The sequence below is a fragment of the Rhodotorula paludigena genome (genome assembly GCF_050403205.1).
Source record: "Rhodotorula paludigena JCM10292 DNA, Rt_paludigena_JCM10292v1_ctg24, whole genome shotgun sequence".
Lineage (NCBI taxonomy): Eukaryota > Fungi > Basidiomycota > Microbotryomycetes > Sporidiobolales > Sporidiobolaceae > Rhodotorula > Rhodotorula paludigena.
The window spans coordinates 22,913-47,121 of NW_027481434.1; the positions used below are offsets into that span (position 1 = coordinate 22,913).

At 64.1% G+C, this 24,209-nt stretch overlaps 13 protein-coding genes across 13 annotated transcripts; 7 read left to right on the forward strand and 6 right to left on the reverse strand.

Annotated features, from left to right (window-relative positions):
* Positions 1–342: 342 nt before the first annotated feature.
* Positions 343–1,207, forward strand: FCY1 (cytosine deaminase; the record flags this gene model as incomplete). Its single annotated transcript, XM_076649382.1, has 6 exons — positions 343–558; positions 671–726; positions 799–807; positions 871–959; positions 1,011–1,037; positions 1,098–1,207. The coding sequence occupies 6 exons, from the start codon at positions 343–345 to the stop codon at positions 1,205–1,207; spliced, it is 507 nt and encodes a 168-aa protein (XP_076504973.1).
* A 702-nt stretch (positions 1,208–1,909) lies between these two features.
* Positions 1,910–3,619, forward strand: JCM10292_000480 (uncharacterized protein; the record flags this gene model as incomplete). Its single annotated transcript, XM_076649383.1, has 1 exon — positions 1,910–3,619. The coding sequence occupies one exon, from the start codon at positions 1,910–1,912 to the stop codon at positions 3,617–3,619; it is 1,710 nt and encodes a 569-aa protein (XP_076504974.1).
* Positions 3,620–3,896: 277 nt separating this feature from the next.
* Positions 3,897–5,146, reverse strand: JCM10292_000481 (uncharacterized protein; the record flags this gene model as incomplete). The annotated part of the gene is made up of 2 exons (XM_076649384.1): positions 3,897–3,903; positions 3,960–5,146. The coding sequence occupies 2 exons, from the start codon at positions 5,144–5,146 to the stop codon at positions 3,897–3,899; spliced, it is 1,194 nt and encodes a 397-aa protein (XP_076504975.1).
* A 416-nt stretch (positions 5,147–5,562) lies between these two features.
* JCM10292_000482 (uncharacterized protein) lies at positions 5,563–6,371 on the forward strand (the record flags this gene model as incomplete). The annotated part of the gene is made up of 2 exons (XM_076649385.1): positions 5,563–6,041; positions 6,098–6,371. 2 exons carry the CDS (start codon positions 5,563–5,565, stop codon positions 6,369–6,371), a joined length of 753 nt encoding a protein of 250 aa, XP_076504976.1.
* A 267-nt stretch (positions 6,372–6,638) lies between these two features.
* Positions 6,639–7,862, forward strand: KTI12 (Kti12p; the record flags this gene model as incomplete). The annotated part of the gene is made up of 5 exons (XM_076649386.1): positions 6,639–6,816; positions 6,880–7,040; positions 7,102–7,181; positions 7,267–7,474; positions 7,560–7,862. The coding sequence occupies 5 exons, from the start codon at positions 6,639–6,641 to the stop codon at positions 7,860–7,862; spliced, it is 930 nt and encodes a 309-aa protein (XP_076504977.1).
* Positions 7,863–8,063: 201 nt separating this feature from the next.
* JCM10292_000484 (uncharacterized protein) lies at positions 8,064–10,097 on the reverse strand (the record flags this gene model as incomplete). Its single annotated transcript, XM_076649387.1, has 4 exons — positions 8,064–8,515; positions 8,577–8,744; positions 8,811–9,584; positions 9,653–10,097. 4 exons carry the CDS (start codon positions 10,095–10,097, stop codon positions 8,064–8,066), a joined length of 1,839 nt encoding a protein of 612 aa, XP_076504978.1.
* A 767-nt stretch (positions 10,098–10,864) lies between these two features.
* EDC3 (Edc3p) lies at positions 10,865–12,984 on the forward strand (the record flags this gene model as incomplete). The annotated part of the gene is made up of 7 exons (XM_076649388.1): positions 10,865–11,098; positions 11,161–11,379; positions 11,437–11,562; positions 11,624–12,031; positions 12,094–12,412; positions 12,476–12,694; positions 12,761–12,984. The coding sequence occupies 7 exons, from the start codon at positions 10,865–10,867 to the stop codon at positions 12,982–12,984; spliced, it is 1,749 nt and encodes a 582-aa protein (XP_076504979.1).
* A 135-nt stretch (positions 12,985–13,119) lies between these two features.
* Positions 13,120–14,597, reverse strand: JCM10292_000486 (NKAP family protein; the record flags this gene model as incomplete). The annotated part of the gene is made up of 4 exons (XM_076649389.1): positions 13,120–13,251; positions 13,317–14,004; positions 14,067–14,132; positions 14,188–14,597. The coding sequence occupies 4 exons, from the start codon at positions 14,595–14,597 to the stop codon at positions 13,120–13,122; spliced, it is 1,296 nt and encodes a 431-aa protein (XP_076504980.1).
* A 385-nt stretch (positions 14,598–14,982) lies between these two features.
* Positions 14,983–16,257, forward strand: PHB1 (prohibitin subunit PHB1; the record flags this gene model as incomplete). Its single annotated transcript, XM_076649390.1, has 8 exons — positions 14,983–14,989; positions 15,125–15,180; positions 15,252–15,329; positions 15,388–15,675; positions 15,735–15,798; positions 15,859–15,890; positions 15,965–16,117; positions 16,192–16,257. 8 exons carry the CDS (start codon positions 14,983–14,985, stop codon positions 16,255–16,257), a joined length of 744 nt encoding a protein of 247 aa, XP_076504981.1.
* Positions 16,258–16,472: 215 nt separating this feature from the next.
* Positions 16,473–17,269, reverse strand: JCM10292_000488 (uncharacterized protein; the record flags this gene model as incomplete). Its single annotated transcript, XM_076649391.1, has 5 exons — positions 16,473–16,590; positions 16,662–16,775; positions 16,846–16,951; positions 17,014–17,131; positions 17,192–17,269. The coding sequence occupies 5 exons, from the start codon at positions 17,267–17,269 to the stop codon at positions 16,473–16,475; spliced, it is 534 nt and encodes a 177-aa protein (XP_076504982.1).
* A 576-nt stretch (positions 17,270–17,845) lies between these two features.
* JCM10292_000489 (microfibrillar-associated 1 family protein) lies at positions 17,846–20,096 on the reverse strand (the record flags this gene model as incomplete). The annotated part of the gene is made up of 8 exons (XM_076649392.1): positions 17,846–18,418; positions 18,481–18,770; positions 18,837–18,955; positions 19,017–19,140; positions 19,222–19,364; positions 19,430–19,509; positions 19,576–19,661; positions 19,781–20,096. The coding sequence occupies 8 exons, from the start codon at positions 20,094–20,096 to the stop codon at positions 17,846–17,848; spliced, it is 1,731 nt and encodes a 576-aa protein (XP_076504983.1).
* Positions 20,097–20,253: 157 nt separating this feature from the next.
* Positions 20,254–21,431, forward strand: JCM10292_000490 (uncharacterized protein; the record flags this gene model as incomplete). Its single annotated transcript, XM_076649393.1, has 3 exons — positions 20,254–20,605; positions 20,686–20,885; positions 20,994–21,431. The coding sequence occupies 3 exons, from the start codon at positions 20,254–20,256 to the stop codon at positions 21,429–21,431; spliced, it is 990 nt and encodes a 329-aa protein (XP_076504984.1).
* Positions 21,432–22,198: 767 nt separating this feature from the next.
* Positions 22,199–23,598, reverse strand: JCM10292_000491 (uncharacterized protein; the record flags this gene model as incomplete). Its single annotated transcript, XM_076649394.1, has 7 exons — positions 22,199–22,332; positions 22,394–22,438; positions 22,650–22,817; positions 22,882–22,944; positions 23,011–23,263; positions 23,331–23,443; positions 23,496–23,598. 7 exons carry the CDS (start codon positions 23,596–23,598, stop codon positions 22,199–22,201), a joined length of 879 nt encoding a protein of 292 aa, XP_076504985.1.
* Between the last annotated feature and the right edge of the window lie 611 nt (positions 23,599–24,209).

Genomic DNA, 24,209 nt, shown 5'->3' on the forward strand with positions numbered 1-24,209 from the left:
TGCTGCCAGGCTCTGCACCCGGAGCACGTCCGCTGCGAACGACCTGCAGCGCAAGTCGGGGAAATCGCCGCTCTCCGCCTTCCCCGCTGCGCCGGAACGGTGCCTTGCCTCCTCACAGGAGCTGGCCGAGTGAGCCCGCTTTGGACGTTCCGCGACGCGAGGGCGCGCGCCACGTCATGCGGGCTTATCTGGCCTGGTCTAGGCTGTCGCCTCCGCTCAGAACAGGGGGCGCTGCTCAAGAGAAGCGAGCGCTCGGCCGTCCCGCTGCCGCCGCCGCCCGCGGCCAAGGACCGTCCGCATCGCTGTCCCTTGCTCCCATCGCAGCCGCACGCTTTGCTCGCTATGCTCGCACCCAAGGAAGTGGTCAAGACGGCGCCTGCGCAGAACCCTACCGAGTTCGACCTCGCCAACATCCGCCATGCCATCTTCCAGGCGGAACAGGGTCTGCGCGAGAAGGGCGTTCCCATTGGCGCAGCGCTCGTGCGCAACGACGGTGTGGTGATTGGAGTCGGACGCAACCGCCGCGTGCAGCTTGGCTCGGCAACACGGCATGGCGAGGTAGGCTAACCTGCTGGTCCGCTTGCCTGCTCGTGCGGCTGCTCGTTACTGCTTCGCGACCGGCTTCCTTTCTCTGAGACCTCAGGTGCTGACGGCTCTATCTCGGGAACAGACCGACTGCCTGCACTTGATCGGCCGTCTGCCGGCGTCCGTCTACAAGGACTGCACGTGAGGGTTCCCTTTCGTTTCCGCTGTCTCCGCATGCACTATCGTCAAGCTCACGCTCAATCGCATTCACAGCATGTACACGTGAGTATGGCACCCGGGAAGCCTTTTTCGAGATTCGCGCCGAGCTAATTTGGCTATTCTCAGCACGCTCTCGCCTTGCACCATGTGCACCGGCGCCATGATCCTGTTCGGCATCAAGCGATGCGTCATGGGCGAGAACGACACCTTCACGGGTGCGTCTTTTGATCCTGGTCGCAAGAAAACTGGCTGACATTGGGTTGCAGGCGGCGAGGGGATCCTCCAGGACCATGGTGCGCTGCATCGTTCCTCCATGAGATCCCCACAGGTTTGCTGACGCTTCAATCTTGCAGGTGTCGAAGTTGTGAACCTGAACTTGGACTCGTGCAAAAAGCTCATGGCCGAGTTCATCGAGCGGTTCCCAGACGTTTGGAACGAGGACATCGGCGAGGAGGACCAGTGATAGCGCAATAACGGCACTTCGACAGCAATGCATTCCCTGTGCAAAATCATGCAAAAGCAAGCGTGGGAAAGTTGCTCTATCCTCGCAGCCCGGGCGTGAAGGCAAGGCAAGCAAAGTCCATCTTGATCCGCTCGCTGTCACTCTTGCATCCTCTCATTGTCTCGTCTGAGCTGTGCCTCATCTTGCTGAAAGCTCTGCGTGCAGCATGTGGAATTCGTGCTCGAGGTATGGAATACGACCGGCTCAGTGCGAACTACGTTGTCCCTTAGCCTGCCGTTCCTCGCTGCTCCTCGTGCTCGGCGCGGCTCGTACCTGGCATTTCAGACGTTGTTCATGAACACTCTTGCACTGCGCCTCATCGTGTCGACGGGCGGGCGGCGCAGACCCACTCGAGACTCGAGACCCGCCATCTCGGCAATGACACCTTCCCGGACGGGAGCGAACCACAGCTCAAAGCCTCTGCCTGCCCGTGCTTGCCGCTAATCAGGCAGTGATCGAACCGGACCTGCCCGCAACGGGATCAGCAGGGCGACTCTAGCCCTGACCACCAGCGGCTGCCGGTCAGCCAGCCTTCGCGCCGACGCACACAGTCTCACGCTCCTGCTTGGTCGCTACCCTCACCCTGCTATCCCAGCGAGCTAGGCACGTTGTGCAGGAGCTGCTTTATCTGCTCCACTTTAGGAGACAGAGCGCGACGCCGCCATGCCCGGGTTGCTCGCTGCCGAGCGTCAGACCGTACCGCCTCAGAATCGCAAACGCCGTCTCTCGCTCAAATCGCTCACCCGGTCATTTCGCCGGGCGCCAGTGACGCCGGAGTTTGACCTCTCGCCGTTCCCGCCTCCCCTGCCCGGGCCTTCCGACGATGAACCGCCGCCGCCGCCGGTCGTCGTTGCTCCCGTCATGGAACGCAACGCCTCGAAGGCGTCTTCGGTGCTCTCGAAGAAGCTGCGGCGACGGAGTCTGGTGAACGCGATGCGGTCGGACAAGGGGCAGGAGGCCAAAGATGGCGGACTTGAGGCGAGCGGAAAGGGAGGGGTCAACTGGGAGAAGCGCATGGCGGGTCATGCGCTGCCGTCCGAGGCCGCAACGATCAAGGCCGACTGGATGAGCCAGCAGCAGACGCACGAGGTGCCAACCGTGACACTGGCGGGTCGCGGGTCCGTCAGCTCAGTGCGCGGCTTCCTCTTCCCTGGCACGGCTACCACACCCGCGTCTTCAACCTTTCGCCCTTCTCCCGCACACTCTGCCTCGTCTTCCATCCACTCGCCGAAAGACGGCTTGCCCAGTCTCGGGTTTTCAACGTATCAGCCTCCGCAGAACCCTCCCGGCTCGCCGACGCACCGCGACCTGATGCGCATGATGGCCAAGCCGTTCCCGAATCGCGCTGTGGCCTCGTCCATCGACGATCGGCGGCGTTCGCAGAGCCTCACGGGGTCCCTCAATGTCGGTAGCCCGCTTCCGTCGTCCGAACTAGACGACGACCGCCAGCTCGCCTTCATGTTCCCGAGCCCTCCACCGCGCGACTCGAGCACTTCGTCCATCTCCACCTCGCCCAAGTCGCCGAGCAAACCGCTCGAAGCAGAGCTGCCGCCTCCCATCCTGACCGACTCGACGTCCCCGTTCCGCCTCTCATCCGCCTCGTCGCCCTACTCGCCCGAGAATCCGCCTCCGCGTCCTCCCCGTCCCGGTTCTGCCCTCGAGCCGTCGACAAAGCCGCGCTCGCTCAGCCCCGTCCTCGAGCAACGCCGCCCGCTCTCTGTCGGCGTCGCACCCATCGGCACCAGCCCTCCGGTCGTCTCGCCGACCGCCGGACCCCTGCGTCGCGGCTCACTGCCCGCAACAGTTGACAGACCCACCAGCGGTACCGAGGTGGCCCCGAGCCCGTCCGGCACGCCCGGCTCGACGACGCCGACGCAGCGGCGTCCGATCTCGATCCCGCCGCAGCTCGGCGGGCGGCGCGTCAGCGCCGGGCTCCTCTCGTCCGGCATGCTGCCCGCTCCGGCGCACAACGGCGCGGGCGCGGGCGGCGCGTCGAACCGCGCGAGCTGGGCGTCGATGCAGTCGCAGGCTTCATCAGTCGGGAGCTCGGCGAGCACGAGCAGCGCCGGGCGCAGGAGGCGCTTCTTGCTTGTCGGCGGCGGGAGCGATAAGAGTCACCGACGGAGCGACTCGAGCGCGACGGCGACGCAGCAGGACTCGAGCGCGCGCTGGCAGCCGGCCGAGCGCGACATCCTCGAGCGCGAGAAGGAGAACTACGCCGTCGCGCCGCTCATCAGCAAGAGCAAGAGCATGGGTGCCGTACCGAGTCGTACGGCGGCGATTGACTCGGAGTTGCACAGTTTTGCGGCAGAGGCCGACAGCATGTTTTCCGATGCGCGGATGCGCGCGCTCGTCCTGGAGCTTGGAATCTGAACAGCCCGCCTAATCACCCTGTAGCCCCCCTTTGTAGCATACCCTGACTATTTATCGCGGTCCAGAGCTTTGCCAACATAATGGCGAGGCAGTTCGGAAGCGAGAAGAGAGACCCGAGAAAGCGAGAAGCAAGTCTCGACCGAGGCGGCCTGCGGGACTCGGCCGCAGCGTAAGGTCGTCAAAGCTGCTGCGCATTGCGCAGGCGACAGTGGATCTACAGTAGGAGCGCGTGTGACAGAGACGGGGGCGATCAGGCGATGGAGGGCGCACGTAGCAGTCAAGGTCTACAGCCACAAGCGTTAGTGTAGTCGACTGCGGACTTTCCGAGCGCAACACGTACTCGACGATGACCCAGCCTACGGCAGACTTGTCGCTTTTACGCAACTCGGCGTGCTTGCTGTGCCACGTGCCCGCGAGACCCGCTAGCTCGGCGAGCACAACATGGACAGTCGCCTCCGCAGGAAAATCCAGTGACGGCTGCAAATCGGCGAGAGAGACGGCTAGAACGCCGTCGGGCACGAAGGCAATGGCGTATACGGTAGCGTGGCGAATGCTCGAGGGGAGAGAATGCAGAAAGGCCGCGAGTGGCAGATTGGCCAGCTGACAGTAGAGCGGCTGTGAGGAGATGAGCAGCGTCTGCAGCGAGCAGAGCTTGGGGAGGAGCTGAGTGATCGGTAGGAGGAGGCGGCAGAGGTCGGAGGGGCTGGTGCACCAGAGGGTGAGGTCGACGAGATTGCCGCAGTTTGGCAACCAGTTGGGCAGAGTGTTGTTGCCGGCGTAGTTCTGCAGCATGAGCGAGCGGAAAGACGAGCGCGCAATGAGCGCGATAACCATGCGGCTGAAGACGCCGACATAGACATTCTGGCGCAGCAACGTGAGCGTGATGACAAGCGTCGCGACGACGAGCTGTGGCATGCGGTCCTGCGGATTGTACGACCATGAACTTGCTCCGTAGTCGATCGGGCGGAGCTGAAGGTAGTCGAGTCCAGTGAAGCGGGCGAGCACGACGTGCAGGTTGACCAGGTTGAAATGCCTCATCGGGAAAAGGGTGATGTCGAGGGACCGGAGCTTTGAAGCTACAAGCGTCTGGGAGAGCTCGTCGATGAGGCCGAATCTTGGGAAAGAAACTGGCAGCTCCAAGCTCAGGAGATTGGGGCACGCAAGGACAAGGTCGCGAATGGGCCGCGCCTCCTCCGGGCTCATTAGGTAGTCCTGCACGAGCTCGAGGTCACGGAGCCGCTCAGGAAGACTGATTAAAGCCGGAGGTGGCCCTTCCACCTTTGGAGTTTCGAGCTTGCGGAGGTAGTCGAGGAGGTTGCGGTGCGAGAGGAGGTGGTCGCGCAGTCCCGTGTTCCTGACGGTGGCGATCGTGACCTCCCGCCAGGCGAGCTCGTACGCAGGCTCCTGCCACGCTCTCTGGACTAGGGCGAGGCGTGCGCCTTCTGCGCGGCGGATAGACTCGTCGAGACCGTTGGCGAGGAAGTCGAAGACGAGACGAACAACGTCGAGCGGGAGAGCGGGGATCATGTCGGGCTAGGAAGCATCGTTCGTGAGCGGCTGAGCCTTGTAGACGAGTCGCCCGAGCCCTGCTTACCCCGCTTGAGGGACGAGCCGAGCAGGAAGAGAGGCCGCCTCGGCGCGTCAGGTCAGCGTGGAGAAGGGTCGCGCAAGCTGGATCTGGGCTGATGAGAGCTATCAAGCAGGTTCGGGCAGTCTCGGTAGTCCCAGCGCGAATGTAGCGAGCGGTGGGAGCAAGAGTTCTGCGCGGACTTGTTCGCTCGCTCGTTGCGCTCCTCCTCCCGTTCACTTCGTCTATCCGAGCTACTGAGAGCGCCAGAGCAGCGAGTCAGAACCTGCACATGCTCCTGAGCCGTGCTCCGCCCTTGCACCGCTCTTCCCGCCCCTCTCGCCTTCCCTCTCCTCCCCACCTCGTCTCGCGCACCATGTCAGGCGCGAAACCCTTCCCTGCGTACCTCCTGCACGCGCCTTTCCTCTCGCTGCAACACCCTGCGCCCGCAGCGGGCCTCACGCCGCCGCCGCAGCTCTTGCAGCGCACCCTCCCGCCCGCTCCGCTCTACTACATCCACCCGCCGCAGCCTGTACCGCCCGGCTCGGCCCCGCCCGTCCTCTCGCTCCTCCCCACCGAACCTCTCAAGGGCCGGATATCGACCGTCTACCGCGCAACGTCGCCGAGCGGCGTCAAGCTCATCCTCAAGTATGGGCACGACCTCCTCGCGCTCCTCCGCGAGGCAGAAGAGGTCTTTGTCAACCTCCCCGGCGGCGGAGGGCTGCCCATCCCGACGTATTATGGCCTGTTCGAGGGCAAGGTGACCGAGGAGCAGAACAAGGGGCTCATCATGGTCCTCGAGGACTGCGGCGAGCCTTTGCAGGGTGGCTTCGAATCGCTGTCCCAGCCTGAACGGTGTGCCGCGCTCACCCTGCCTGGCACCTTGAGGCGTACTCATGTGACCGCTGCAGACAAAAGCTCTACGACGCCCTCGACGCCTTCCACTCGATCCACTTCCAGCACGGCTCCTTCTCCCCCTCGTCCATCGTGTCGTCCCCCTCTCCCTCGACCGCGACCGCCAACTCGACCGACGCTTCGGACCGCAAGCTCACCATCGTCGGCTACTCGCAGGCAGAGTGGCACCTCTGCCCCGGACCGAATGCGTGCCGCGAACTCGTCGAGGCGCGAAAGGCGCTGGGTCTGCCGGAGAAGGTCGACGAGCCGCAGGCGGCGGAACGCGCATAGAACAAGACGCAATGCATCATTAGAGGAAGCGTCGTTGCGCAGGCACAATGGACTGACAGAGCGGGTGCGCTGCCTTGAGACGTGGGATAGGGAGGTCTGCTCAGTTCCGAGACGGCCGCGAGAGCGCCTCAGAAGGGACAGCTTGTCGTACGAGAGCTTTCACAAGCCTTCTGTACTTCCGGGGAGCTTCTCAAGGCAGCTTCGGCCCGCGCTTCTTCGACTTCGCGACTTCATCGCTTCGTTGCCAACTTCGCACTGTTCGACAGCATGGCGACTGTGACGCTGTGCGGCTACCCGTGCGCAGGCAAGACCGAGCGAGCCAGGCAGCTCGCTACCTTCCTCGAGGCCAAGCTCGCGGATCCTGCGACTCCTCCTCAGCACCGCGGCAAGAAGGTCGTCGTCGTCAACGACGAGTCGCTGAGCCTGTCAAAACGCGCTTACGACGGTCAGTAGCCATCTCTCGACACGCCCGCCCGGCTACGGCTGACCTAGCACGCGTGCAGAGTAGACGCTCGCGCCGAGAAACCCGCCCGCGCTGCCCTCTTCAGCGCCGTACAGCGCAGTCTCGCTCGAGACGCGATCGTCCTCGTCGACGCGATGAATTACATCAAGGGGAGCCGATACCAGATGTACTGCGAGGCGAGGGAGGTCGGCGTGCGGACCTGCACGGTGCGTTCGGGCCTGGCTCTTCTCACCTGCTTGTCTTGCTGATCGTGCTATTCGCGTGCAGCTCTTTGTCGCAACGCCTCCAGAACAGTGTCGGGAGCGGAATGCCGCACGAGACGAGACAAGCGCGTATTTGCCAGCAACGTGCGTTTGCTCCTTCCTTTCCTTCTTCTCGGTCACACGCACGGCATGCAGTCCTGCTTCGCGTGCTCACCCACCGTGCATACAGCCTAGACAACCTCATCTCGCGCTTCGAAGAACCGAATTCGGCGGCTCGATGGGACGCACCGCTCGTCACGGTCGCAGCCGACGATCCGCCCCTTGACCAACGAGGCGAGAGCGCAGAAGCAGGCGTGCATGGAAGCGAGGCGGCCGAGCAGATCTGGCGGGCTATCACAGAGGGAGAGCTCAAGCCGCCGAATCTGGCGACTCAGACGGTGCGTTGCCCAGTGCTGGTCTTCGCGTTTGATCACGCCGTGCGGTTTCTCCGGGCTTGTCCTGACGGAATCTCCACTCATACAGATCCAGACCTCCTCGACCTCCTACCTCAGCCTCCTCGACTCGACGTCGACTCTCATCATTACCACCCTCCTCTCCCGCCAATCTCTCTCACCCCTCTCCGGCCCAACCCCGCTCACCCTCCCAACCTCTCCCGCACCGACGCGCATCACGCTCGAGCTGAACAAGCCTGTGACGATGCCGCAGCTGCAGCGGCTCAAGCGGCAGTTCACGCAGCTCAATGCGCGGACGGCGTCTGGGCGCGAGTTCCGCGAGAAGGAGATCGCCGAGTTGTTTGCGCAGTACCTGCAGGAGCAGTTGCGGTAGCTGGCGCTGCAAAACACCGCGCGACTGCCAAGACGCTTGCTTCGCCAGGCGGACCATTCACCAATCTCACGACCTCACCGCGAGTTGCTGAGAGTCCGTTACATTCGGCAGGAGTTGCGTGAAAGGGCATGAGACATGATAAGATAGCGAGCGGACCAGCGCTCTAGCACCCGAGAGAATAGAATCTACGATCTAGACGCCTCACGCCTTGTGCCAGTACGTGACGTCGCGGATCCTGCCCTCGAAGCCGAGGTGGCGACCAACCGAGCGGCGCACCATGCGCTTGGCGTCGGCCTTGGTCTTGAGGTCGCAGTTGCCGACCGGGCCGGGGCAGACGGCGTCGATCGTGCCCGTCTTCTCGACGGCGTTGAGGACGCACTCCTGCACCTGGCTGATGCACGTCACGTACGCCGCGCCGTACGTCGTCGCGTTGTTGAAGAACGACTCGAGCTCCGAGTTGAGCTGCGCCTGCGTCAGGTTGTGCGCGTTGGCCGTCGTGTTGAGCAGAGGCGCCGAGTAGTCGACGAGGTCGGTGAAGAAGGACGACGGGATGTACCCGGCAAACTGCTGCGCAATGCTGAGGATCGTCGTGGTCGAAACGGCGGGAGCGGCGGAAGAGGTGATGCACTCCTGCGCGGCAGTCGCGTTGCCAGCTGTGGAAATGTCGGAAAGTCAGCTTGGCTCGGGCAGAGAACGACTGCTGGCGCCACGCACTCTTGATGAGCTCCGCCGAGCACTCCTGCAGCGTCTGAGCCAGCGTGACGGTGTTGCCCGAAAGCGACGAAGCGACCGAGTTGATCGCGTTCGAGATCTGTGCAGAAACGGACGCGGCAAGCTGCTCGCTGCCCGTCGTCGCGTTCTGCAGGTTGTAGGCAAAGATGTCTGCGAAGCCAAGAGCGTGAGTTCAACTACGATGAAAAGGCAGAAGTCGAAACACTCGGAACTCACTCTCGACGGCAGTTGTGAGCGAGGCAGGGAGGACACCGATGAACTGCTCCATGACAGAGTTCGTCGCCGTCTGAAGCGTGTCGTACGCGCCGCCCTTTTTGGTGAAGCACGCAAGCGACGAGGCGTTGCCGGCAAGCTGTACCGCGTCCGAGTAGCACGCGCTGACCTGCTCCAGCGCCGTGACCGAGTTGCCGCTGAGCGACGCAATGACCGACTGAATCGACGACTGGATCTGGGCGACGAGGGCCGACTGCGAGGCCGGGAGGAGACTCGAGAGGAGCGGCGTGACCGAGTCGAAGACGGACTCGAGAATCTTGTTCGGCAGGATGCCGACAAACTGCTCGAGGACGTTGTTGAGCGTCTCCTGCAGACCGGCGCTGTCGGCGCCGCCCGACGTGAGGCACGAGTAGCCTTCGGGCATGCCGCCTGCAGCGAGAACGGTCGCGAGGCACGCCTCGAGCGCAGCCGTCGTCTCGTCGTTGAGGTCGCTGCGGCTCAAGTTGGCCGCTGCGAAGGCATCGTTGAGCGCCTGCTGGATGTCGAGCGAGGCCTCGACTCCGTTTGATGTCGTGATGAGGGTGGAAGTGGCGACCTCGGTCACGTTCTGCGTGACGGTGCGCACGAGCGTTGTAGGCTGAGCAACGAAGATGGTCGAGTTGGCGACCACCGATGTACGGGTAACATCGGCCGTCTCGGTCGACAGAACGGTCGCAGTTGCCGTGTGAGTTACGGTCGTGACCGAGCCGAGCTGCTTGTTGATTGCGCTCGAAAGCGCTGAAGGAGAGATTGACCCAATCAGCTCGCCTTTCGGGAAGCCTGACTCGTGAAAAAGGTTCACTCACCCTCCTTGAGCTTGTTAGCCTGGTCCGCGGGAATGTACGACGAGTTGGTGAAGGACGAGACTGCGTCGTCGGCACCCTTGGCAACGGTCTCCTTGTTTGCGGCCTTGACCCTGGGCAAAGGCTGCTTCTTGACAGCTTTGCCTGGCTTGTTCCACGACTGCGCCGACTTGCTCGCCTTGGATGGCTTGGTCGCGGCCTTGTTGGACGAAGAGGCCGACTTGTTCGACGACGAGGACTTCGAGGAGGAAGAGGCAGCCTTCGACTGGTGGTTCGCCTTGGTCGCCTTCTTCTCCGAGTCGGGCTGGGTGAGCTTGAGGACCTCGGGCACGGTGTACTCGCCAGGAGCGTGAATGACGCCGGGATGGTCGGAGCAAGGCTCGGGCGACGCCTGAGCGAAGAGCGCGAGCGTCGAGACCGCCAACGAGTAGAAGACGGCAGAGCGCATGGTGTGTTGCGGTGTCGAGAGCGAAGGTTACAAGGGAATGCGGTGCTGGAGAGGGAGGGCGAACGAGGCAAACGAGATGCGCTTGACCGGGAGAAGGAGGTGATGCAGTAGAACGAGAGACACGGGAGCCGCCGGGGCTGAGAGAGCGAGACCAGGAGAGCACAGTGAGGAAGAGGGAAGAGCAGCAGAGGGCGTAGCGGAACCTTTCTCGGCGAGCGGAAGCGAGACGCGACGCGACCGCGTCGCCATTTGAGTCGCGTGCGGAATGTGACTGCTCGACGGCACCGAGCCGATGCATCAGGGCGCACGGCCGCCGATCACAAAGGCCAAAAGCAGATCTGCAGGACCTCTGGGGGGAACAGGCAGCGACCAGAAACAGCTTGTCGTCCGGCTAGACGGTCTCGACTGGGATGAGCGCGTCTGACATGCCGTCGACATGCCTGTAGGGCGACGTTATGCGGGTGAGATGCACGAGCAACTACTGTCGATGCGCCCAGAGGCACGGCCCAGCCCCGAGATGTCCTGTCAACCCGTCGTGCCGTCAAACTGATGACGCGAGGAGGACGAGGCAGAGAGTGCTGTGCAGGGTCGGAGCGGGCGCATCCGGCTCAGAGCATGCAGCATCGGTATCTTTACAGCTCTTGCACACATACCGATCACCGTCGAGCAGAGCCAGCGAGAAGAGCGGAGCAGAGAGAGCGTGGTGAAGGTTGGACGAAGACCACCCCGTCACTCGCTCGGGTACAGCCTGAGAGCAAGTCCAGAGCATGGCAAACGCTTTCGTCGGGCTGCCTGTGCTGGTCAAGCTGCGCTCGGGGCCGAACGATGCCGTCAAAGGCGTCCTCTCGTCGCTTGACCCTGCTGCCGGCACTCTCACCCTCACCGAGGCTCGAACGACCGTGGGGGGCGTCGAGCGGCTCGAGGGTATCCGCGTGCTCAGCCGAAACGAGGTGGCGGGGCTCGAGCTGCTTAGCGTGAGCCGATCAGCCCAGCCTGCACCGGTGCGAATCTTCCCATAGCCCTCCAACGGTAAGAGACCTTTTCCTGACTGCCATGCACGCAGACCCAGCCACCTGTACCACGACCGAATGTACACCACGCGCAGCAAGGCGCCCTCGCACCCTCGCCGATCCCCTCTCCGTCTCCCCTCTCTGCCTCTCCGAAGCCGGATAAGCCCAGACGCACCCGCGGAGCCCGCAGTAATAAACACAACCGGGTGCAGAGTAATTCGCGTGAGACTGAGGAAGGGAACGAGGCAGACCTCTCGTCAGCTTACCACGATGTGCGCATCCTTCCGTTCCACCAGTCACGTCCTCTCTCACCTTCCGCATTGCCCCAGCGTCGACCCAAGCACCCGCATCATCATTCGCCTGGGCTGGCGAACGCGCAGCCTCTCGCGGAAGACTTTGACTTTAGCGCCGGGCTTGCTTCCTTCGACAAGCGCAAAGTATTCGAGCAGATCAAGGTCTGTCTCCTCGTATTCGAGGTCACGCCGTTATCCACGTCTCACTCTCGTTCACGCACAGAGCAACGACGCGACGGACCCCTCGCTTCGTCTGCATGCGCACAACCGCAATCCGGACCGCGTGCGCACGCCCCAGTCGAAGCTCCTCCCAACCGAGTCGGTCCTCTCGCCCAACGAGCTCTACGAGCAGCAGCAGGAGCGACTCGCTGCGCGACACCAGCTCGCATCCGCTGCTGTCGGGGCGAGCGAGAGCGCGCGGGCGACGCCGACCGACATGAGTCGGGCGCGGCAAGATGATGCGGAGGACGAGCAGCGCGCAGAGGAGAGGTGGGAGAAGGTACAGAAGCAGTTGACGGCACTCGAGGTGGATGAGCGGGAAGGAGGAAACGAGCTCCGGACTGCGAAGACAAGACTCGCTGTGCCCGTCATCAAGGCGAGACAGTGGCGCGAGGCTCTTTCCATTGCTGAGGTGCGTAACTGCTCTGCGCGCAGCACTGCCGAGATTCGTATTGACCACTATGGCGCACGCAGATCGAGTCGTGCCCGACACCCGCCCAGCGCCTCGAAGCCTCCGCTCACGGCCTGACGATCTACGTCCTCTCGACCCTCGCGCGCACGCACAAGCTCTTCCCCGTCCCCTCTCCGCCGCACAGCCGCCCCTCGATCTGTTTTCTCTGCACCGACTCGGAGAAGGGCTACATCGGCCTGCGCGCCGGCGTCACGCTCGCCAACCGCGGCTGTCGCGTCGTCGTGCTTGCCGAGGACGGGACCGAGGGGAGGAGCGAGCGATGGAGGACGGGGCTGCGCGTGCTGAGCTCTGCAGGCGGGCGCATCGTGCGGGACCCGCAAGGTGCGCTCCTTTCGTCGCTTCCTCGGGTCTCGAAGCAGCCCTGACTCGCAGCGTTCGCGACAGACCTGCCGCCCGCGTTCAACCTCGTCACCGACGCCCTTGGGCTCGACTCGGACCCGCTCAGCTCGAGCGTGACCAGCCCGCGGCTCGATGCCGCCCCGTCCTTCGCGTCGCCGCACGGCGGGCAGGGCGCCTTCGCTTCGAGCGCCGCGAGCTGGGCTAGCGCGCTCGATGCGCCGCTGCTGAGCCTCGACGTCCCCTTTGGCATCGACAGCGATTCGGGTGCGCTCTCCTCTCGATTCTTCCGGCCTTTGCTCGTTCAAGGTGCTGATCACGTACCTCACCCAGGCGCATCCACCGCCGAGCCGTCTCTCCGCCCGACGCACCTCCTCGCGTTTGGTCTTCCGCGCCAGTCCGCGCTCGCGCTCGCACGTGCGGGCGGGAAGGCGGCACCTGCGCTCGCGCTTGCGGACGTGGGCTTCCCTCCAAGCGTGTGGGAGCGAGTTGGGGTCGAGGGGTTCGATCGCGCGACGTTTGGCGCGGATGCGGTCGTAGAGCTAGAGAGGGCGTAGAATGGAATCGCGAACAGCCGACTATGCTGGATGTCATGACCGTGCACCTCTGCGAGAGACGGACGAGAAGGAAAGCTTGGCACATCAAGTGCATTCACTTTGACTGCAAGATCCTAAGAGTACACCCCTTCTCGCTCAGCGCCCGCCACTGCCCTGGAGCTTCGAGTCGACCATCTCGCGGAACGAGGCGACGATCTCGTTCTCGCGCTTGGCCTTTTCGGCGGCGGCGAGGGTGAGGATGCCGCGCTTCTCCTCGGCCGTGATGACCTGCAGCGAGAGGTTGCGTCAACTCGGGAGCTCGAGGCGGAAGAGAGAGAGGCGCTCGCGCGCACCTGGTTCTCCTTGCGCATGCGCACGGCGTTCATGCGCTTGTGCCTGCTGCCGCTCATGACGAACCCTGCGCTCTCGTACTTTTCAATCTGGTCGGCGTCCATCCCGATCTCGCCTCGGCGCGGGATGCGCTGCCCCTCTGCCGCATACGCCGCCATGGCCGCGCCCTCGCCCGGCCGGAGCGCGCCGCCGTACGCGTTGCGGTTCTTGGCCGCGCCCGGGCCCGACAGCGGCATCGGCCCGACCTCGTGCTCGTCCTCGCCGTCCGACCCGCCGCCAAACGCCGCCTGCGACGGCGCCTCGACCCACTCGTCCTCGTCGGCCGGCGCCGTCGCGGCCACGGCGGCCGAGGTCGATGCGGCGATGGGCGCGTCGGCGTCGGCGGTCGCGTGGCGCCGCTTGGACGCGTGCGCCGCCTCGTCCGCCGAAGACGAGATGGACGGCGAGCGCTTGCGCCGCGAGCTGCTGCCGTGACGCCGGTCGTCGCGGCGGCGGTCGTCGTCGCGGTCACGGTCGCGGTCGCGGCGGGACGAGCGCCGCTTGCGCCGGTGGTCGTCGTCCGAGTCCGAGTCGGAGGACGAGATGGAGCGCGAGCGGCGGCGCGAGGAACGGTGGTGGCGCGACGAGGACGACTTGTGGTGCCGGGATGACTTGGACCGCGACTTGGACTTGCTGCCTGACCCGTCCTCCCTGTGTGGCATCGCTTGAGTCAATGCCACCTTCTGTGAGCACTAGAGTGGAAGGGAACGCACGGCTCGGGCGTGCGCGGCGAGGGAGGCCAGATGGTGATGTTGGAGTTCTCGCGCTCCTTGCGGCGGCTGTCGGAAGCGAGGTCAGCGCCGCCCTAGCTGTCTCGAGGAGTAGACGACGCACCTCTCGAAGAAGTCGTCGCGCCCGCCTGGCCTCGGTGCGCCTCCCGGTGGTCCCCTCTGCCCGCCGTACCCTCCGCCGTACCCGCCGCCGTACCCGCCGTCTGCGCCTCCTCCCCGTGGCCCGTATCCGCTGTATCCCCCTGCGCCGTTCCTCCCGCCGTACCCGCTGTCGTGGCCCAGCTCGCGCTCGGGAGTGAGGCGGCGTCCCTGGCCGTGGCGGTGCTCGCGGTCGTCGTGGTCGTGCGGCGGGCGGTCTGCGTGTGTGCGGTGTGCGTCGTGGTCGTAGTCTCGGTACGAGGGCGACGGGCGGCGCTCTGCCCTGTGCGAGGACGAGTCGGCGGTGTCCCAGTCGGAGGCCCTGGGGCGGTCGCTAGGCGGGACGTGCTGCATGCGCGAGGGATGGACCTGCATCGCTGTGGGAGTGCAGTGGTCCTGGTGCCAGGTAGTCTCGCTGTGGAGAGCGGAGAGTGGAGAGAGGAGAGAAGTAACGCGGGGAATACATTTGCGCGCATAGCCACAGTTGTAGTCGCGGCTCAGCGTCGTCCTCCTCGCCGCCACTTGCGCAGATCGAGAAAGTGAGCCGCAGAGTGCACCTGCAAGCATCTGCACGGCCGTCCCAGTGCTCACCGGCCTCTCCCCCTGCGCGCAGTGGCTGCCATCAACGCCCTCTCCCGGCTCGCCGTCCCCGCCTTCATCGGCGTGTCCCTCGCCCAGGCGTCCCTCTACGATGGCGAGTCTCACAACCTGCCCTTTGCCCCGTCCAGCCCAACTCAGGCGGTCCTGCGAGCTGTGGCCGATGCCGCGTCTCCGTTGCCGAACGAGCATGCGTACTCGCCGCCATCGCTCCCGCTCACGCCGCACAAATGAGCTGCCCAAGCTGCTGCAGCTCTGAAATGAGTGAGGACGAACTCGCTGACCCGGTCTTGCGCCCCTGACAGTCCCCGGTGGTCACCGCGCCATCCTCTTCGACCGCTTCTCCGGTGTAAAGGAGGACGTGCGTGCTTTCCTCTGTCCTGTTAAAACTGCACACGAGCTGACAGAGTGTTCGGACGCGCGTCGCAACAGCCGATCAAGGAGGGCACCCACTTCCTCATTCCCTGGCTGCAGCGTCCGATCCTCATGGAGACTCGCATCAAGCCCCGAGTGCGTCTCCCCGCGCACCCTGAATGCTCTCACAACCACTCACCATGCTCTTTCGCAGAACATCTCGACGACGACGGGCTCCAAGGACCTGCAGACCGTCTCGCTCACGCTCCGCGTCATGTTCCGCCCCGACACGCGCCACCTCGCCACCATCTACCGCTCGCTCGGCACGACGTACGACGAGCGCGTCCTCCCCTCGATCGGCAACGAAGTCCTCAAGGCCACCGTCGCCCAGTTTGACGCCGCAGAACTCATCACCCAGCGCGAGGTCGTCTCGGCGCGCATCCGCGAGGACCTCCTCAAGCGCGCCGGCGAGTTCAACATCATCCTCGAGGACGTGTCGCTTGTGCGTGTATCTGGCAGCTCGACTCCATGCTACGAGACTGACGTGTTGCGCTCCCGCAGACCCACATGACATTCGGCAAGGACTTTACCCAGGCGGTCGAGCAGAAGCAGATTGCGCAGCAGGGTGTGTTCCCTTTGCCATCCTCCTTCCGCGAATCTCTCTGACGCACGTGTCGTCCTGCAGAGGCCGAGCGTGCCAAGTTCATCGTCGAGCGGGTCCGTCCTCCTGCCCCTCCTCTCCCCCCTCCCTTCCTGCACGCCGCAGATCCTGACCCCACCCGCGCCCGCAGTCCGAGCAAGAGCGCCAAGCCGCCGTCGTGCGCGCCGAGGGCGAGGCCGAAGCCGCGACCATCATCTCGCGCGCGCTGTCCAAGGCCGGCGACGGCCTCGTCCAGTTCCGGCGGATCGAGGCGAGCAAGGAGATTGCCGGCACGCTGTCGCAGGTGCGCTCTCCCTCCCCCCCTTTTTTGCTCTCCGCGGTGCGTCAACGCGGTGCTGACGAGGTCACATCTTGCAGGGTCGCAACGTCACGTACTTGCCCGGGGGCGGCAACGTCCTCCTGCAGGTCCCGTCGCAGCCGTAGACTCGTCCCGCCATTCCCCCCAGCCCCTCCTCGTTGTGCCAACAGCCCCTTGTATTACCAGTCCGTTCCCACTCCCCATGCACCGACCGGTCCCTGCGCGCGGGGCCGGACAAAAGAAACTACCGACAGCTTTCGGCGCCGTCTCTACCAGCTGGCCCAGCGAGTGGAAGAGAAGTGAGTGTCTATTGCCACGGGTTCAAGCGAAGGCCAGTCTACTACACGTCTAGGTAGCGGTCGAGGTAGTTGAAGGCGAGGTATGGCGTGCCGCCGACGCGCGAGTCGTACTCGCGGTTGACGATCCGCATCCGCGTATTCTCGTCCTGCGGCTTGAGGCTGTTTGACCGTTGCGCTCTCGTGTCAGTGCTGTGCGGCAGGTGGGGCAGGGAGGAAGGGATGGCGCGCACCTTCCCTCGGCAAAGACGATCTCGTAGTCGGCCTCGGAGCACTCGCTCGTGCATTCGCCGTGCGCATCGCCGACGTAGATGAGCTCGTCGCCGAGGTAGATGTCAAAGAAGCCACTGTTGAAACACCCGCCAAGTGTAAGGAGCCGGAACTCGTATCGAGGAGGGACAGCGAGAGAAGACGCACCGGTCGGCCTTCTTTCCCGTGCGGAGCAAGAACCCGCTCGAGCCCGTGCCGAACAGGAAGCTCACTTCGCCGTTCCCGTCGTGCGTGTACGCAAGGGTGCCGCCCACTGTGCGCCGCTCGCGTCGTTAGTACGCATCGAAGGGGAGCTCGTCGGGGATCAAGACGTACCGGGGTCGATCCCGTTGGCGGGGCCTTGGTTCGCGAGGCGCGTCCAGTCGCCCGTGTAGGTCACGGCGGGGTCGCTGTTCGCGACCCGGCTCGTCGTGACCGTGTTGGCGCGAGACGCCTGCCAGCAAGATTCGTCAGTCGTCGTCTCACTTTGGCTGTGGCCGGAGGTTCAGCTCACGAGTTGCGTAGGCACAGCCGCGGCGAACGAGGCGGTGGCAGCAAGGGCGGTGAAGCAGGTGGCGAGGGAGAACTTCATGGTGATGGTTGTGCAATGTCAAGCGGAAGAGGGCGAATGGAGAGAAGAGAAAGGAGAGGAGAGCAGCACAAGGATGTCATTCGGTGACGAAGAGCAGCGTCGGGGATTCCGTCTCCAGCCCAACTCCAGCCTGGTCAGAGTGGGACCCGCACGCGCTAGGAAAAGGCGAGCGATGACGAGGATGAGGACCGAAGCTTCGCCGAAGCGCGCCAAAACAAGACCCGGAGCGGAGCAAGCGGAGCTCGAGAAAGCTTGGCTAGCCAAGTGGGTCCTCTTTGCCGAGGTGCTCCCGCGAGGATGGCCGTCCCACGCTTGCAAGAGCAAAGCGGAGAATCCGAAGGTCGGTTGCCACGCAGATCTCTCGCTCCGAGCTACTCTCTGCTCGGCCCGCTGGCATGCCCAAATGCACCCGGGCGAGCGTGTCGCATGAGTCGACAATAGCGAGCAAGACGTAGCGGCGAGAAGTGAAGAGGGAAACCTTGCGAGCGATGAGCTGGCGAGCGTTCCACTTCCCTTTCATAAATCATGTCCGTCCCTGTGTAAAGGCATAGCCAAGTAACGCCAGCTATCTGCCGATCAGTCGAGCCTACGTCGCTTCTCGTCCCGATCCCGTCCCTCGTCCCTTCTCCCGCCGTACCCTCCGCGCTCATCTCGCCTCGAAGGCGGCGGCGGGCTCCTCGTCCTCCTCCTATCCCTCCTCCTGTCCCCCTCGTCGTCATCATACTCGACTCTCCGCCTCGGCGGCGGCGAGCGAGACCTCGACCTCGATCTCGAGCGCCTCCTCCTCTCCCCTCCGTCGCGCTCGCGGTAGTAGTCGTCCCTCCCGCCTCCCCGCCGATCCCGCTCGTCATACCCGCCGCCGCGCTCGCGCCACCCGCGCTCGTCGCGATCGCGGTCCCGGTCCCGCTCCCCGCCGCGCCGGTCGCGGTCGCCGAACCCGATCCCCTGCCTCCTTCCCGCGCCTGGCCCGCCTCCCGCGCCCGAGGGCGCGTAGCGGTCCGCCTCGTCCCGCCTCGACGATGCCGGCGGCGGCGGTCGCGCGCCCCACCCGGCGTCGCCGCCTGAGCGCGCGGCGGACGAGTTCGCACCCGAGGCGGAGGCCCCCCCTGCTGAGGAGGGGTCGTTCAGCTGCGGGCAGTCGCGCTTGAGCTGCGTGTGACGAGAAACGTCAGTATCGGACGAAGACTATGTGCCGAGTGCAGAAAACGCACGTGAGGCCCGCCACATACGAAGCATCCCTGCCCTGCGCCGCCCGCAACTCCTGCACCTCCTGCACCAGACGGGCCCGACCGTCCGAATCCGCCATGCTGTCTGCTCGTGTCCTCCGCCGCCAGGTGAGTGTACTTGGTCTGATGCGCCTTGCCAAAGTTACGCTTCTGCATGACGGCGGGCAGCGCAGAGACGTCGACGGTCGATTCGGTCGGGGCGGTGTAGTCGTGCTTCTTGAGAATGTCGAGGTCCTGGTGGAAGACACCCTTGTGGTGGTAGCGCTGGAGGAAGGCTGTGCGTCCAGGTGAAGCGTGAGTGACGCTGGAGCGGATGCAAGCGGCGAGAGTCGCAGGCGCACCCTGGTTGCCCTTGGGCTTCTCCTTGCGCGACTTCTCGGCGCGCTCCGTGTCCTCCTTGAGCCGGAGCTCCTCCGGCATTGCCCGTCGCGCTTCGACCTCCTCGCGAATCTTCTCGAGTCTGCCAGCGACCGGGCTCATCAGCTTGTGCGGGAGTGCGAGGTGAGAGGAACGCAACGCACGCATACCGCGCTTCGCGGTCTCGCTTCAACCTAGTCAGCTCGCGCAGCTTCCACGCCTCAAACTCGCCCTCGGGGTCGAGGCCGTCCGTGTCGTCGACGTCGGGATGGACCTCCTGCGCCTCCTCTGCACGGCGAGTACGGCATGTTCATCAGCTCAAGGGCTTCACAAAGAGCAGCGAAAGCAAGAGGGAGAGCGCCGACGCACTGGAAGCGATCTCGCGCACGATGCTGTCGGCGACGAGGTTCTTTGCCTCGTTGCGGCGCCTTTCAGCCTCGGCCGCCTGCTTGGCCTCGAGCGCTTCGGGGTCGAGCTCCTTCTTCTGCTCGGCAATTGTGTCACGGTTGCGCCTGTGCGAGAAAAGCGCGTCAGCGGGGGCTATGGGCGGAAGGAAGCGAGAGGGAGAGAGACGAACTTGGAAACGAAGACGGGCTTGTAGAGCGGTTTCAGAGGCTCTTCCTCTTCTTCCGAGTCGGTCTCGTATTCGCTAGACTCCTGCAGTTAGAGATTGCGTCAGCACGCAAGACCGTGCGGTGGAGAAGCGGGAAGGGCGGGACACACCTCGTCCTGTGCAGCAGGAGCAGCGGCTTTCGGGCGGAAGACGGGTTTGGGCGGTGCGGCGGGTGCCTCGTCTTCGCTGTCGGTCTCTGCAGCACAAGGCAAGCTGTCAGCAGACGTGGCGTGCGCTTGACTAACTGGTGCATCGGGCGAGGAGCACCACCTGGCGGTTACCTCGCCCGAAGGAATAAGCGCAAGCACGACGCACCGTACTCTCCCTCGCTGCTCTCCTCCTGCGTGCGACCGACCTCGTGCCTCCCGCCGACGCGCACCTTTCCGCCCGTGTCGACCTCGACCTCGCGCAGGGCGACGTTGAGCTTGCCCGGGCCCGCGTGAGCCCGGGGAGCATGCAGGGCGACGTCCTCGCCAGCATCGTGCTCGTCGTCGCCAGCCTGCTCGAGCTCTTGCTGCTGCTGGTGGTCGTCGTCTTCGTCCGAGTCCGAGTCGGCGACGGGGACGGGGGCTTTGCCCGGGCGGTAGCGCTGGGCGGGGCGCAGGGGCTGGTTGGCTGCCTTGGGCGGCATCTCGCCTCGAGTCTCGCCCTTGCTGTGCGGGGTGACAGGGAGGACGAGGATGAGCGGAAGCGGAGACGGTTGGCGTCGAGGTAAACACTCGCCTCCGCCGCTTACAAGCTCCTGCATCGCTAGAGAGTGCTAAACGGGGTCTACTGGACCGTACACGATGGCCCCTGCACTTCCCGCGCTGTACGAGCACGGCGACCACTCGCTCGTCCTCGCTCTCGTCCGCTCGCATCTCGTGAACGCGCTCCCGCTCTACTCGACCCTGCGCACACCAGGCTACCCCGTACACGTCTGGGCAACCTTCGCCGCCTTTGACGCGGCCGGGCAACCGGTCCTCGGCACGGAGGACGACGGACTGTGGCTCGTCCTCGCAGACTTGGGCAACCAGCTCCGCTTCTTCTGCTCGTACGCGTCGCACGACAAGCTCAGCGCCGAGCAGCGGGCGCGTGGAGAGGAGCTCGTTGTCGGGGCACTGCGGCGGTATCTCCTCGAGCACCACAACGGGCGAGATCGTGCGTCTTTGCCGTTGACTCTGCTCCTGTCGGCGCGTATACTGCGCTGACACGTGCTGTTCGTCGCGAAATTGCTGCAGGCATTAGCATCGGCGCTGTTCCCGATATCTGGACGTCGTGCATCAGCCGCAACTTAGGCGAGTGCTTCTCGGCGTCCACGATTCACTGGATCCTGCTCGACAAACTCCCGCCTGTTGCGGCCAACGGCGCTACAGTGGGCGCCAGCGTGCTTCCAGGCGGTGTGGTAGTAACGGAGGGCAGGGAGGAGGACATTACAGAGGTCCGTCGAAGCAGTCAAAGGTCTGCGAGGGCGGGACGCGCGGCCTGCGCCTCGCTCTTTGACGAGCCGAGCAGTGTCCTGACCGCCAGATCCGCGCTCGACCCGCAGATCCTCTCGACCTCGGAGGTTCCGCATCCTCCCGCTTACCTCGCCACTCGCCTACCCTACACGACTGTCCTGCGGCAACCTTCCGCAACCCCCTCCGCCTCCTCCGCCGGTCCTCTCGCTTCCACGCCGCCCACCGTCCTTGCACACTGCACGACTCACCGCGACGGCTCGGTCGGGACGCTGCACGTTTCGCCCGCGCACCGGCAGCGCTCGCTCGGGTCCCAAGTCCTCCTCGCGCGGCTGCACGCCATGGCGTCGACCCGTCCCTGCCACGAAGACGACGGTGATCGAAATCCGGGCGCGGGCGGTTACGGATTTTGCTACGTGCACAAGGAGAACGAGCCGAGTCGGAGGCTGATGCAGCGCGTGGGGATGAGCGAGCAGGAGGGGGAGGTATGGTGGTGCAGGGTGAAGCTGCCGATCGAGGAGCTGACTTAGAGTTGCTGGACGTGCTAGAGGAGGGTAGACCAGTCTATTTGGCTAGACTCGGACAGGAAGACCCGTACATTGCCCGGTGTGCCGTGGGCCAGGAGACGCACTTCCGGCTGACGCTCTTGACCGACTCCTTTACTCCAGACCCACTCTTTGCCTCGGCTGAGCGTGTTTGTGCCCCTGGGTAGCAGACTAGCTCTTTGAGCGCTCCGCTGCTGACTCTCTTTCCGCCAAGCTGTCAGATGAACGTTCGGCTCAACTTCGCTCGCTTCCAGTTGGCCGCCGCCTGAATCGTAGCGCACCTCGCTTGTGTCCATTGATATGGGCGCATGCTGTCGAAGTCGAGGCCCGCGACAATAAGACGAAGTGCCCGTGCTGACCTTCCCAAGCCATGGCGTTTGACTGTTCCGCTCCCGCCTTTGGCAGAAGGACGTCTCCTTTAGGATGTACAAATCGACATGACTCAGGCTTCAGGCGCAGAGCCTTCAAAATCGGCTGTGGGCCATTTCTCCATGCGGACGGCCCTTGCGATTGTGCGGCATGCGCGCTTTTCGATTCCTTCACCAGGCTTTCGCGCCCTCCTTGCCGAAGAATCGACAAATCACTTGCAAGGGCAGTACCATCAAGTGAGAATACGAACCATTTGACGCGTTCTGCATTAAATGGAAGATGTGCGACGAAGAGATCCGTCGCAATAGCAAAGTGCAGATGGAAGGGGGAAATGGGGGAACAAGAAGGACCGGCACAAAGACCATTCGCTGACGTTGATGTGACTACCACCTGCGCTGCGGGTGGAAGGCGGCCGAGGCGCGGTAGTGCGCCAGGGAATGTTCGCCGTAAGAGCTGCGGCGGGAGCGCGACTGACGGGGAGCGCCTTCTTCGGAGCTCCGAACCAGCTGCAGCGCCGCTGCAGAAGTAAACGCGAGATTATTACCGGCCTGAATGCAGAAGGTGGTCAAACGACTCACGCTCGAGAGCGGAAGGGAGGTATGACCGACGGCGAACTTCGTCGCCTGCACATGTGCAGTCAGATTGCAGTCGGGGGACACGCAGCAGTCAAGGAGATGACGGACTCGTCCTCTGCTCCAGCAGCTGCGGCATTGTCAACTGTTCGATGTCTATGCCCGTGTAGGGGTGTACCTTTTACATGCTGTTGGTTATACGGCTCTGCGCGGGTCGTCATTCAGCCCCAGCGCAGACATGCAGAAGAAAGAGGGTTCTCACTGGTTTGGTCAAAGTTGAGAGGCCGAATGCTGCACTCCATGTGAGCCTTGATCTCCTTCGCAACCGTGATTTCGCGTCTAGTTGCCTCCGACTTTGCCGGGTCGAGGCTCTCGTATGCATGGACGATGAGGCGATAGTATTCGACGGCTGCTAAATAGCCACCGAGTTCTGCATGCCACGGTGGGAATCAGTCTGCTTGTTTGCAACGAGCTCATACTGGCTGGTAACGTACCGCGCTTGTTCACGTGCATGTCGTGGAGTGCGTCTTTCAAGTGGCGGTCGCGACGCTCCCTCACTGTGCGGGCACAAGTGAGTTCCGGCAAGAGGACTCGGAAACGGCGGTCGGAAGGGGAGAACGCACTGGAGTCCGACTCCACGGCTTGGCCCTTGCTCTGGCCGCTCTTGAGCCGTGAAAGAAGCTGCCGGGTGCGCGACGAGCTCGCCTCGCGACTCGATGAGTGGGCGTTTTCCTGCGCTTCCTCGAGGCCGCGCAAGATGCTGTACAGGCGGTGTTGCTCCCGCCCGTGCTCGTCTACTTGGTGCCGCGACATGAGAAGACCGTTGTGGGCGATCTCTAACGCTGCTTTGGCCTGTTGTGACTGAGCATAGAGGGCCTGCGCACACACAGACTTCCCTGAGTGAGCAAGTGTAACGACCGACGGAAGGTTCCAAGAGACGAACGACACCACGGGGCTTGAGCGTCGCAAAGAAAGCAGCAAACGCTTGTGTCTCGTACTCGGCGCGAGCTCGGTAAGCTTCGACGATATCAGCCTGACGCGCCGACTTCGTTTGTTCTGAGAGGGAGTGTTGTCAGCGACGGACCGAGCCCTCTGCGGCAGGACGCACGGTTTGACGGCGTGGCCTCGATCCCTTCAATGAAGTCGCTGGCCTGACTCATGAGGTGGCGAAGCTGCTCGAAGCTGCCTTCCGCATGGGCGTTCGGAGGCATTTCTGCGAGAGCGGACAAGGAAGCAGGAAGCAAGAGCTAGCTCCGGAAGAGACCAGCAAACACGCGGTGCGCAGATACTGAGGCAGCCGCGGAGAATCCGGAACAGCGTATTGGGGGGACACGGACGCAGAAAAGGAGTTAAGGGACGTTCAGGAGGGCAGGGCAGCTCGAGGCCCGCGAGGGAGCGGTCCTGCGTTCGGCTGCAGTCTCGACATTCCAGTAGTACGCTCACGGGACAGCCGTGCTCGTGGCAGCTGCTTGGTGCGCGCGGACAACGAAGGTAGAGGAGATGACCTTGGCCTTCTCAATCTGACGCACGGCCTTGCGGTTGTCACACCTTTCTGCTGCGGTCTTTTGCACATGCACAGGCCACTCGACTCGGACTTACGAGGCTCGTCTGGTCCCCTGCGCACAAGCTGCCGCGCGAACACTGGCTCTGCCTCCTGTCCTGCTCCCCGCTTCCGCGTACGGACGGGGCTCGAGCAAGGACCCCCGGGGCTCGGCTGTCCGGCGCTTGCGCCCAAACCCGACACCACGATCGAGCAGGAGGGACACGGACTCCGCAGAGCGCCCCTCAAAAAGCCTGCGCGACGCTTGATGTTCCTTCGCTT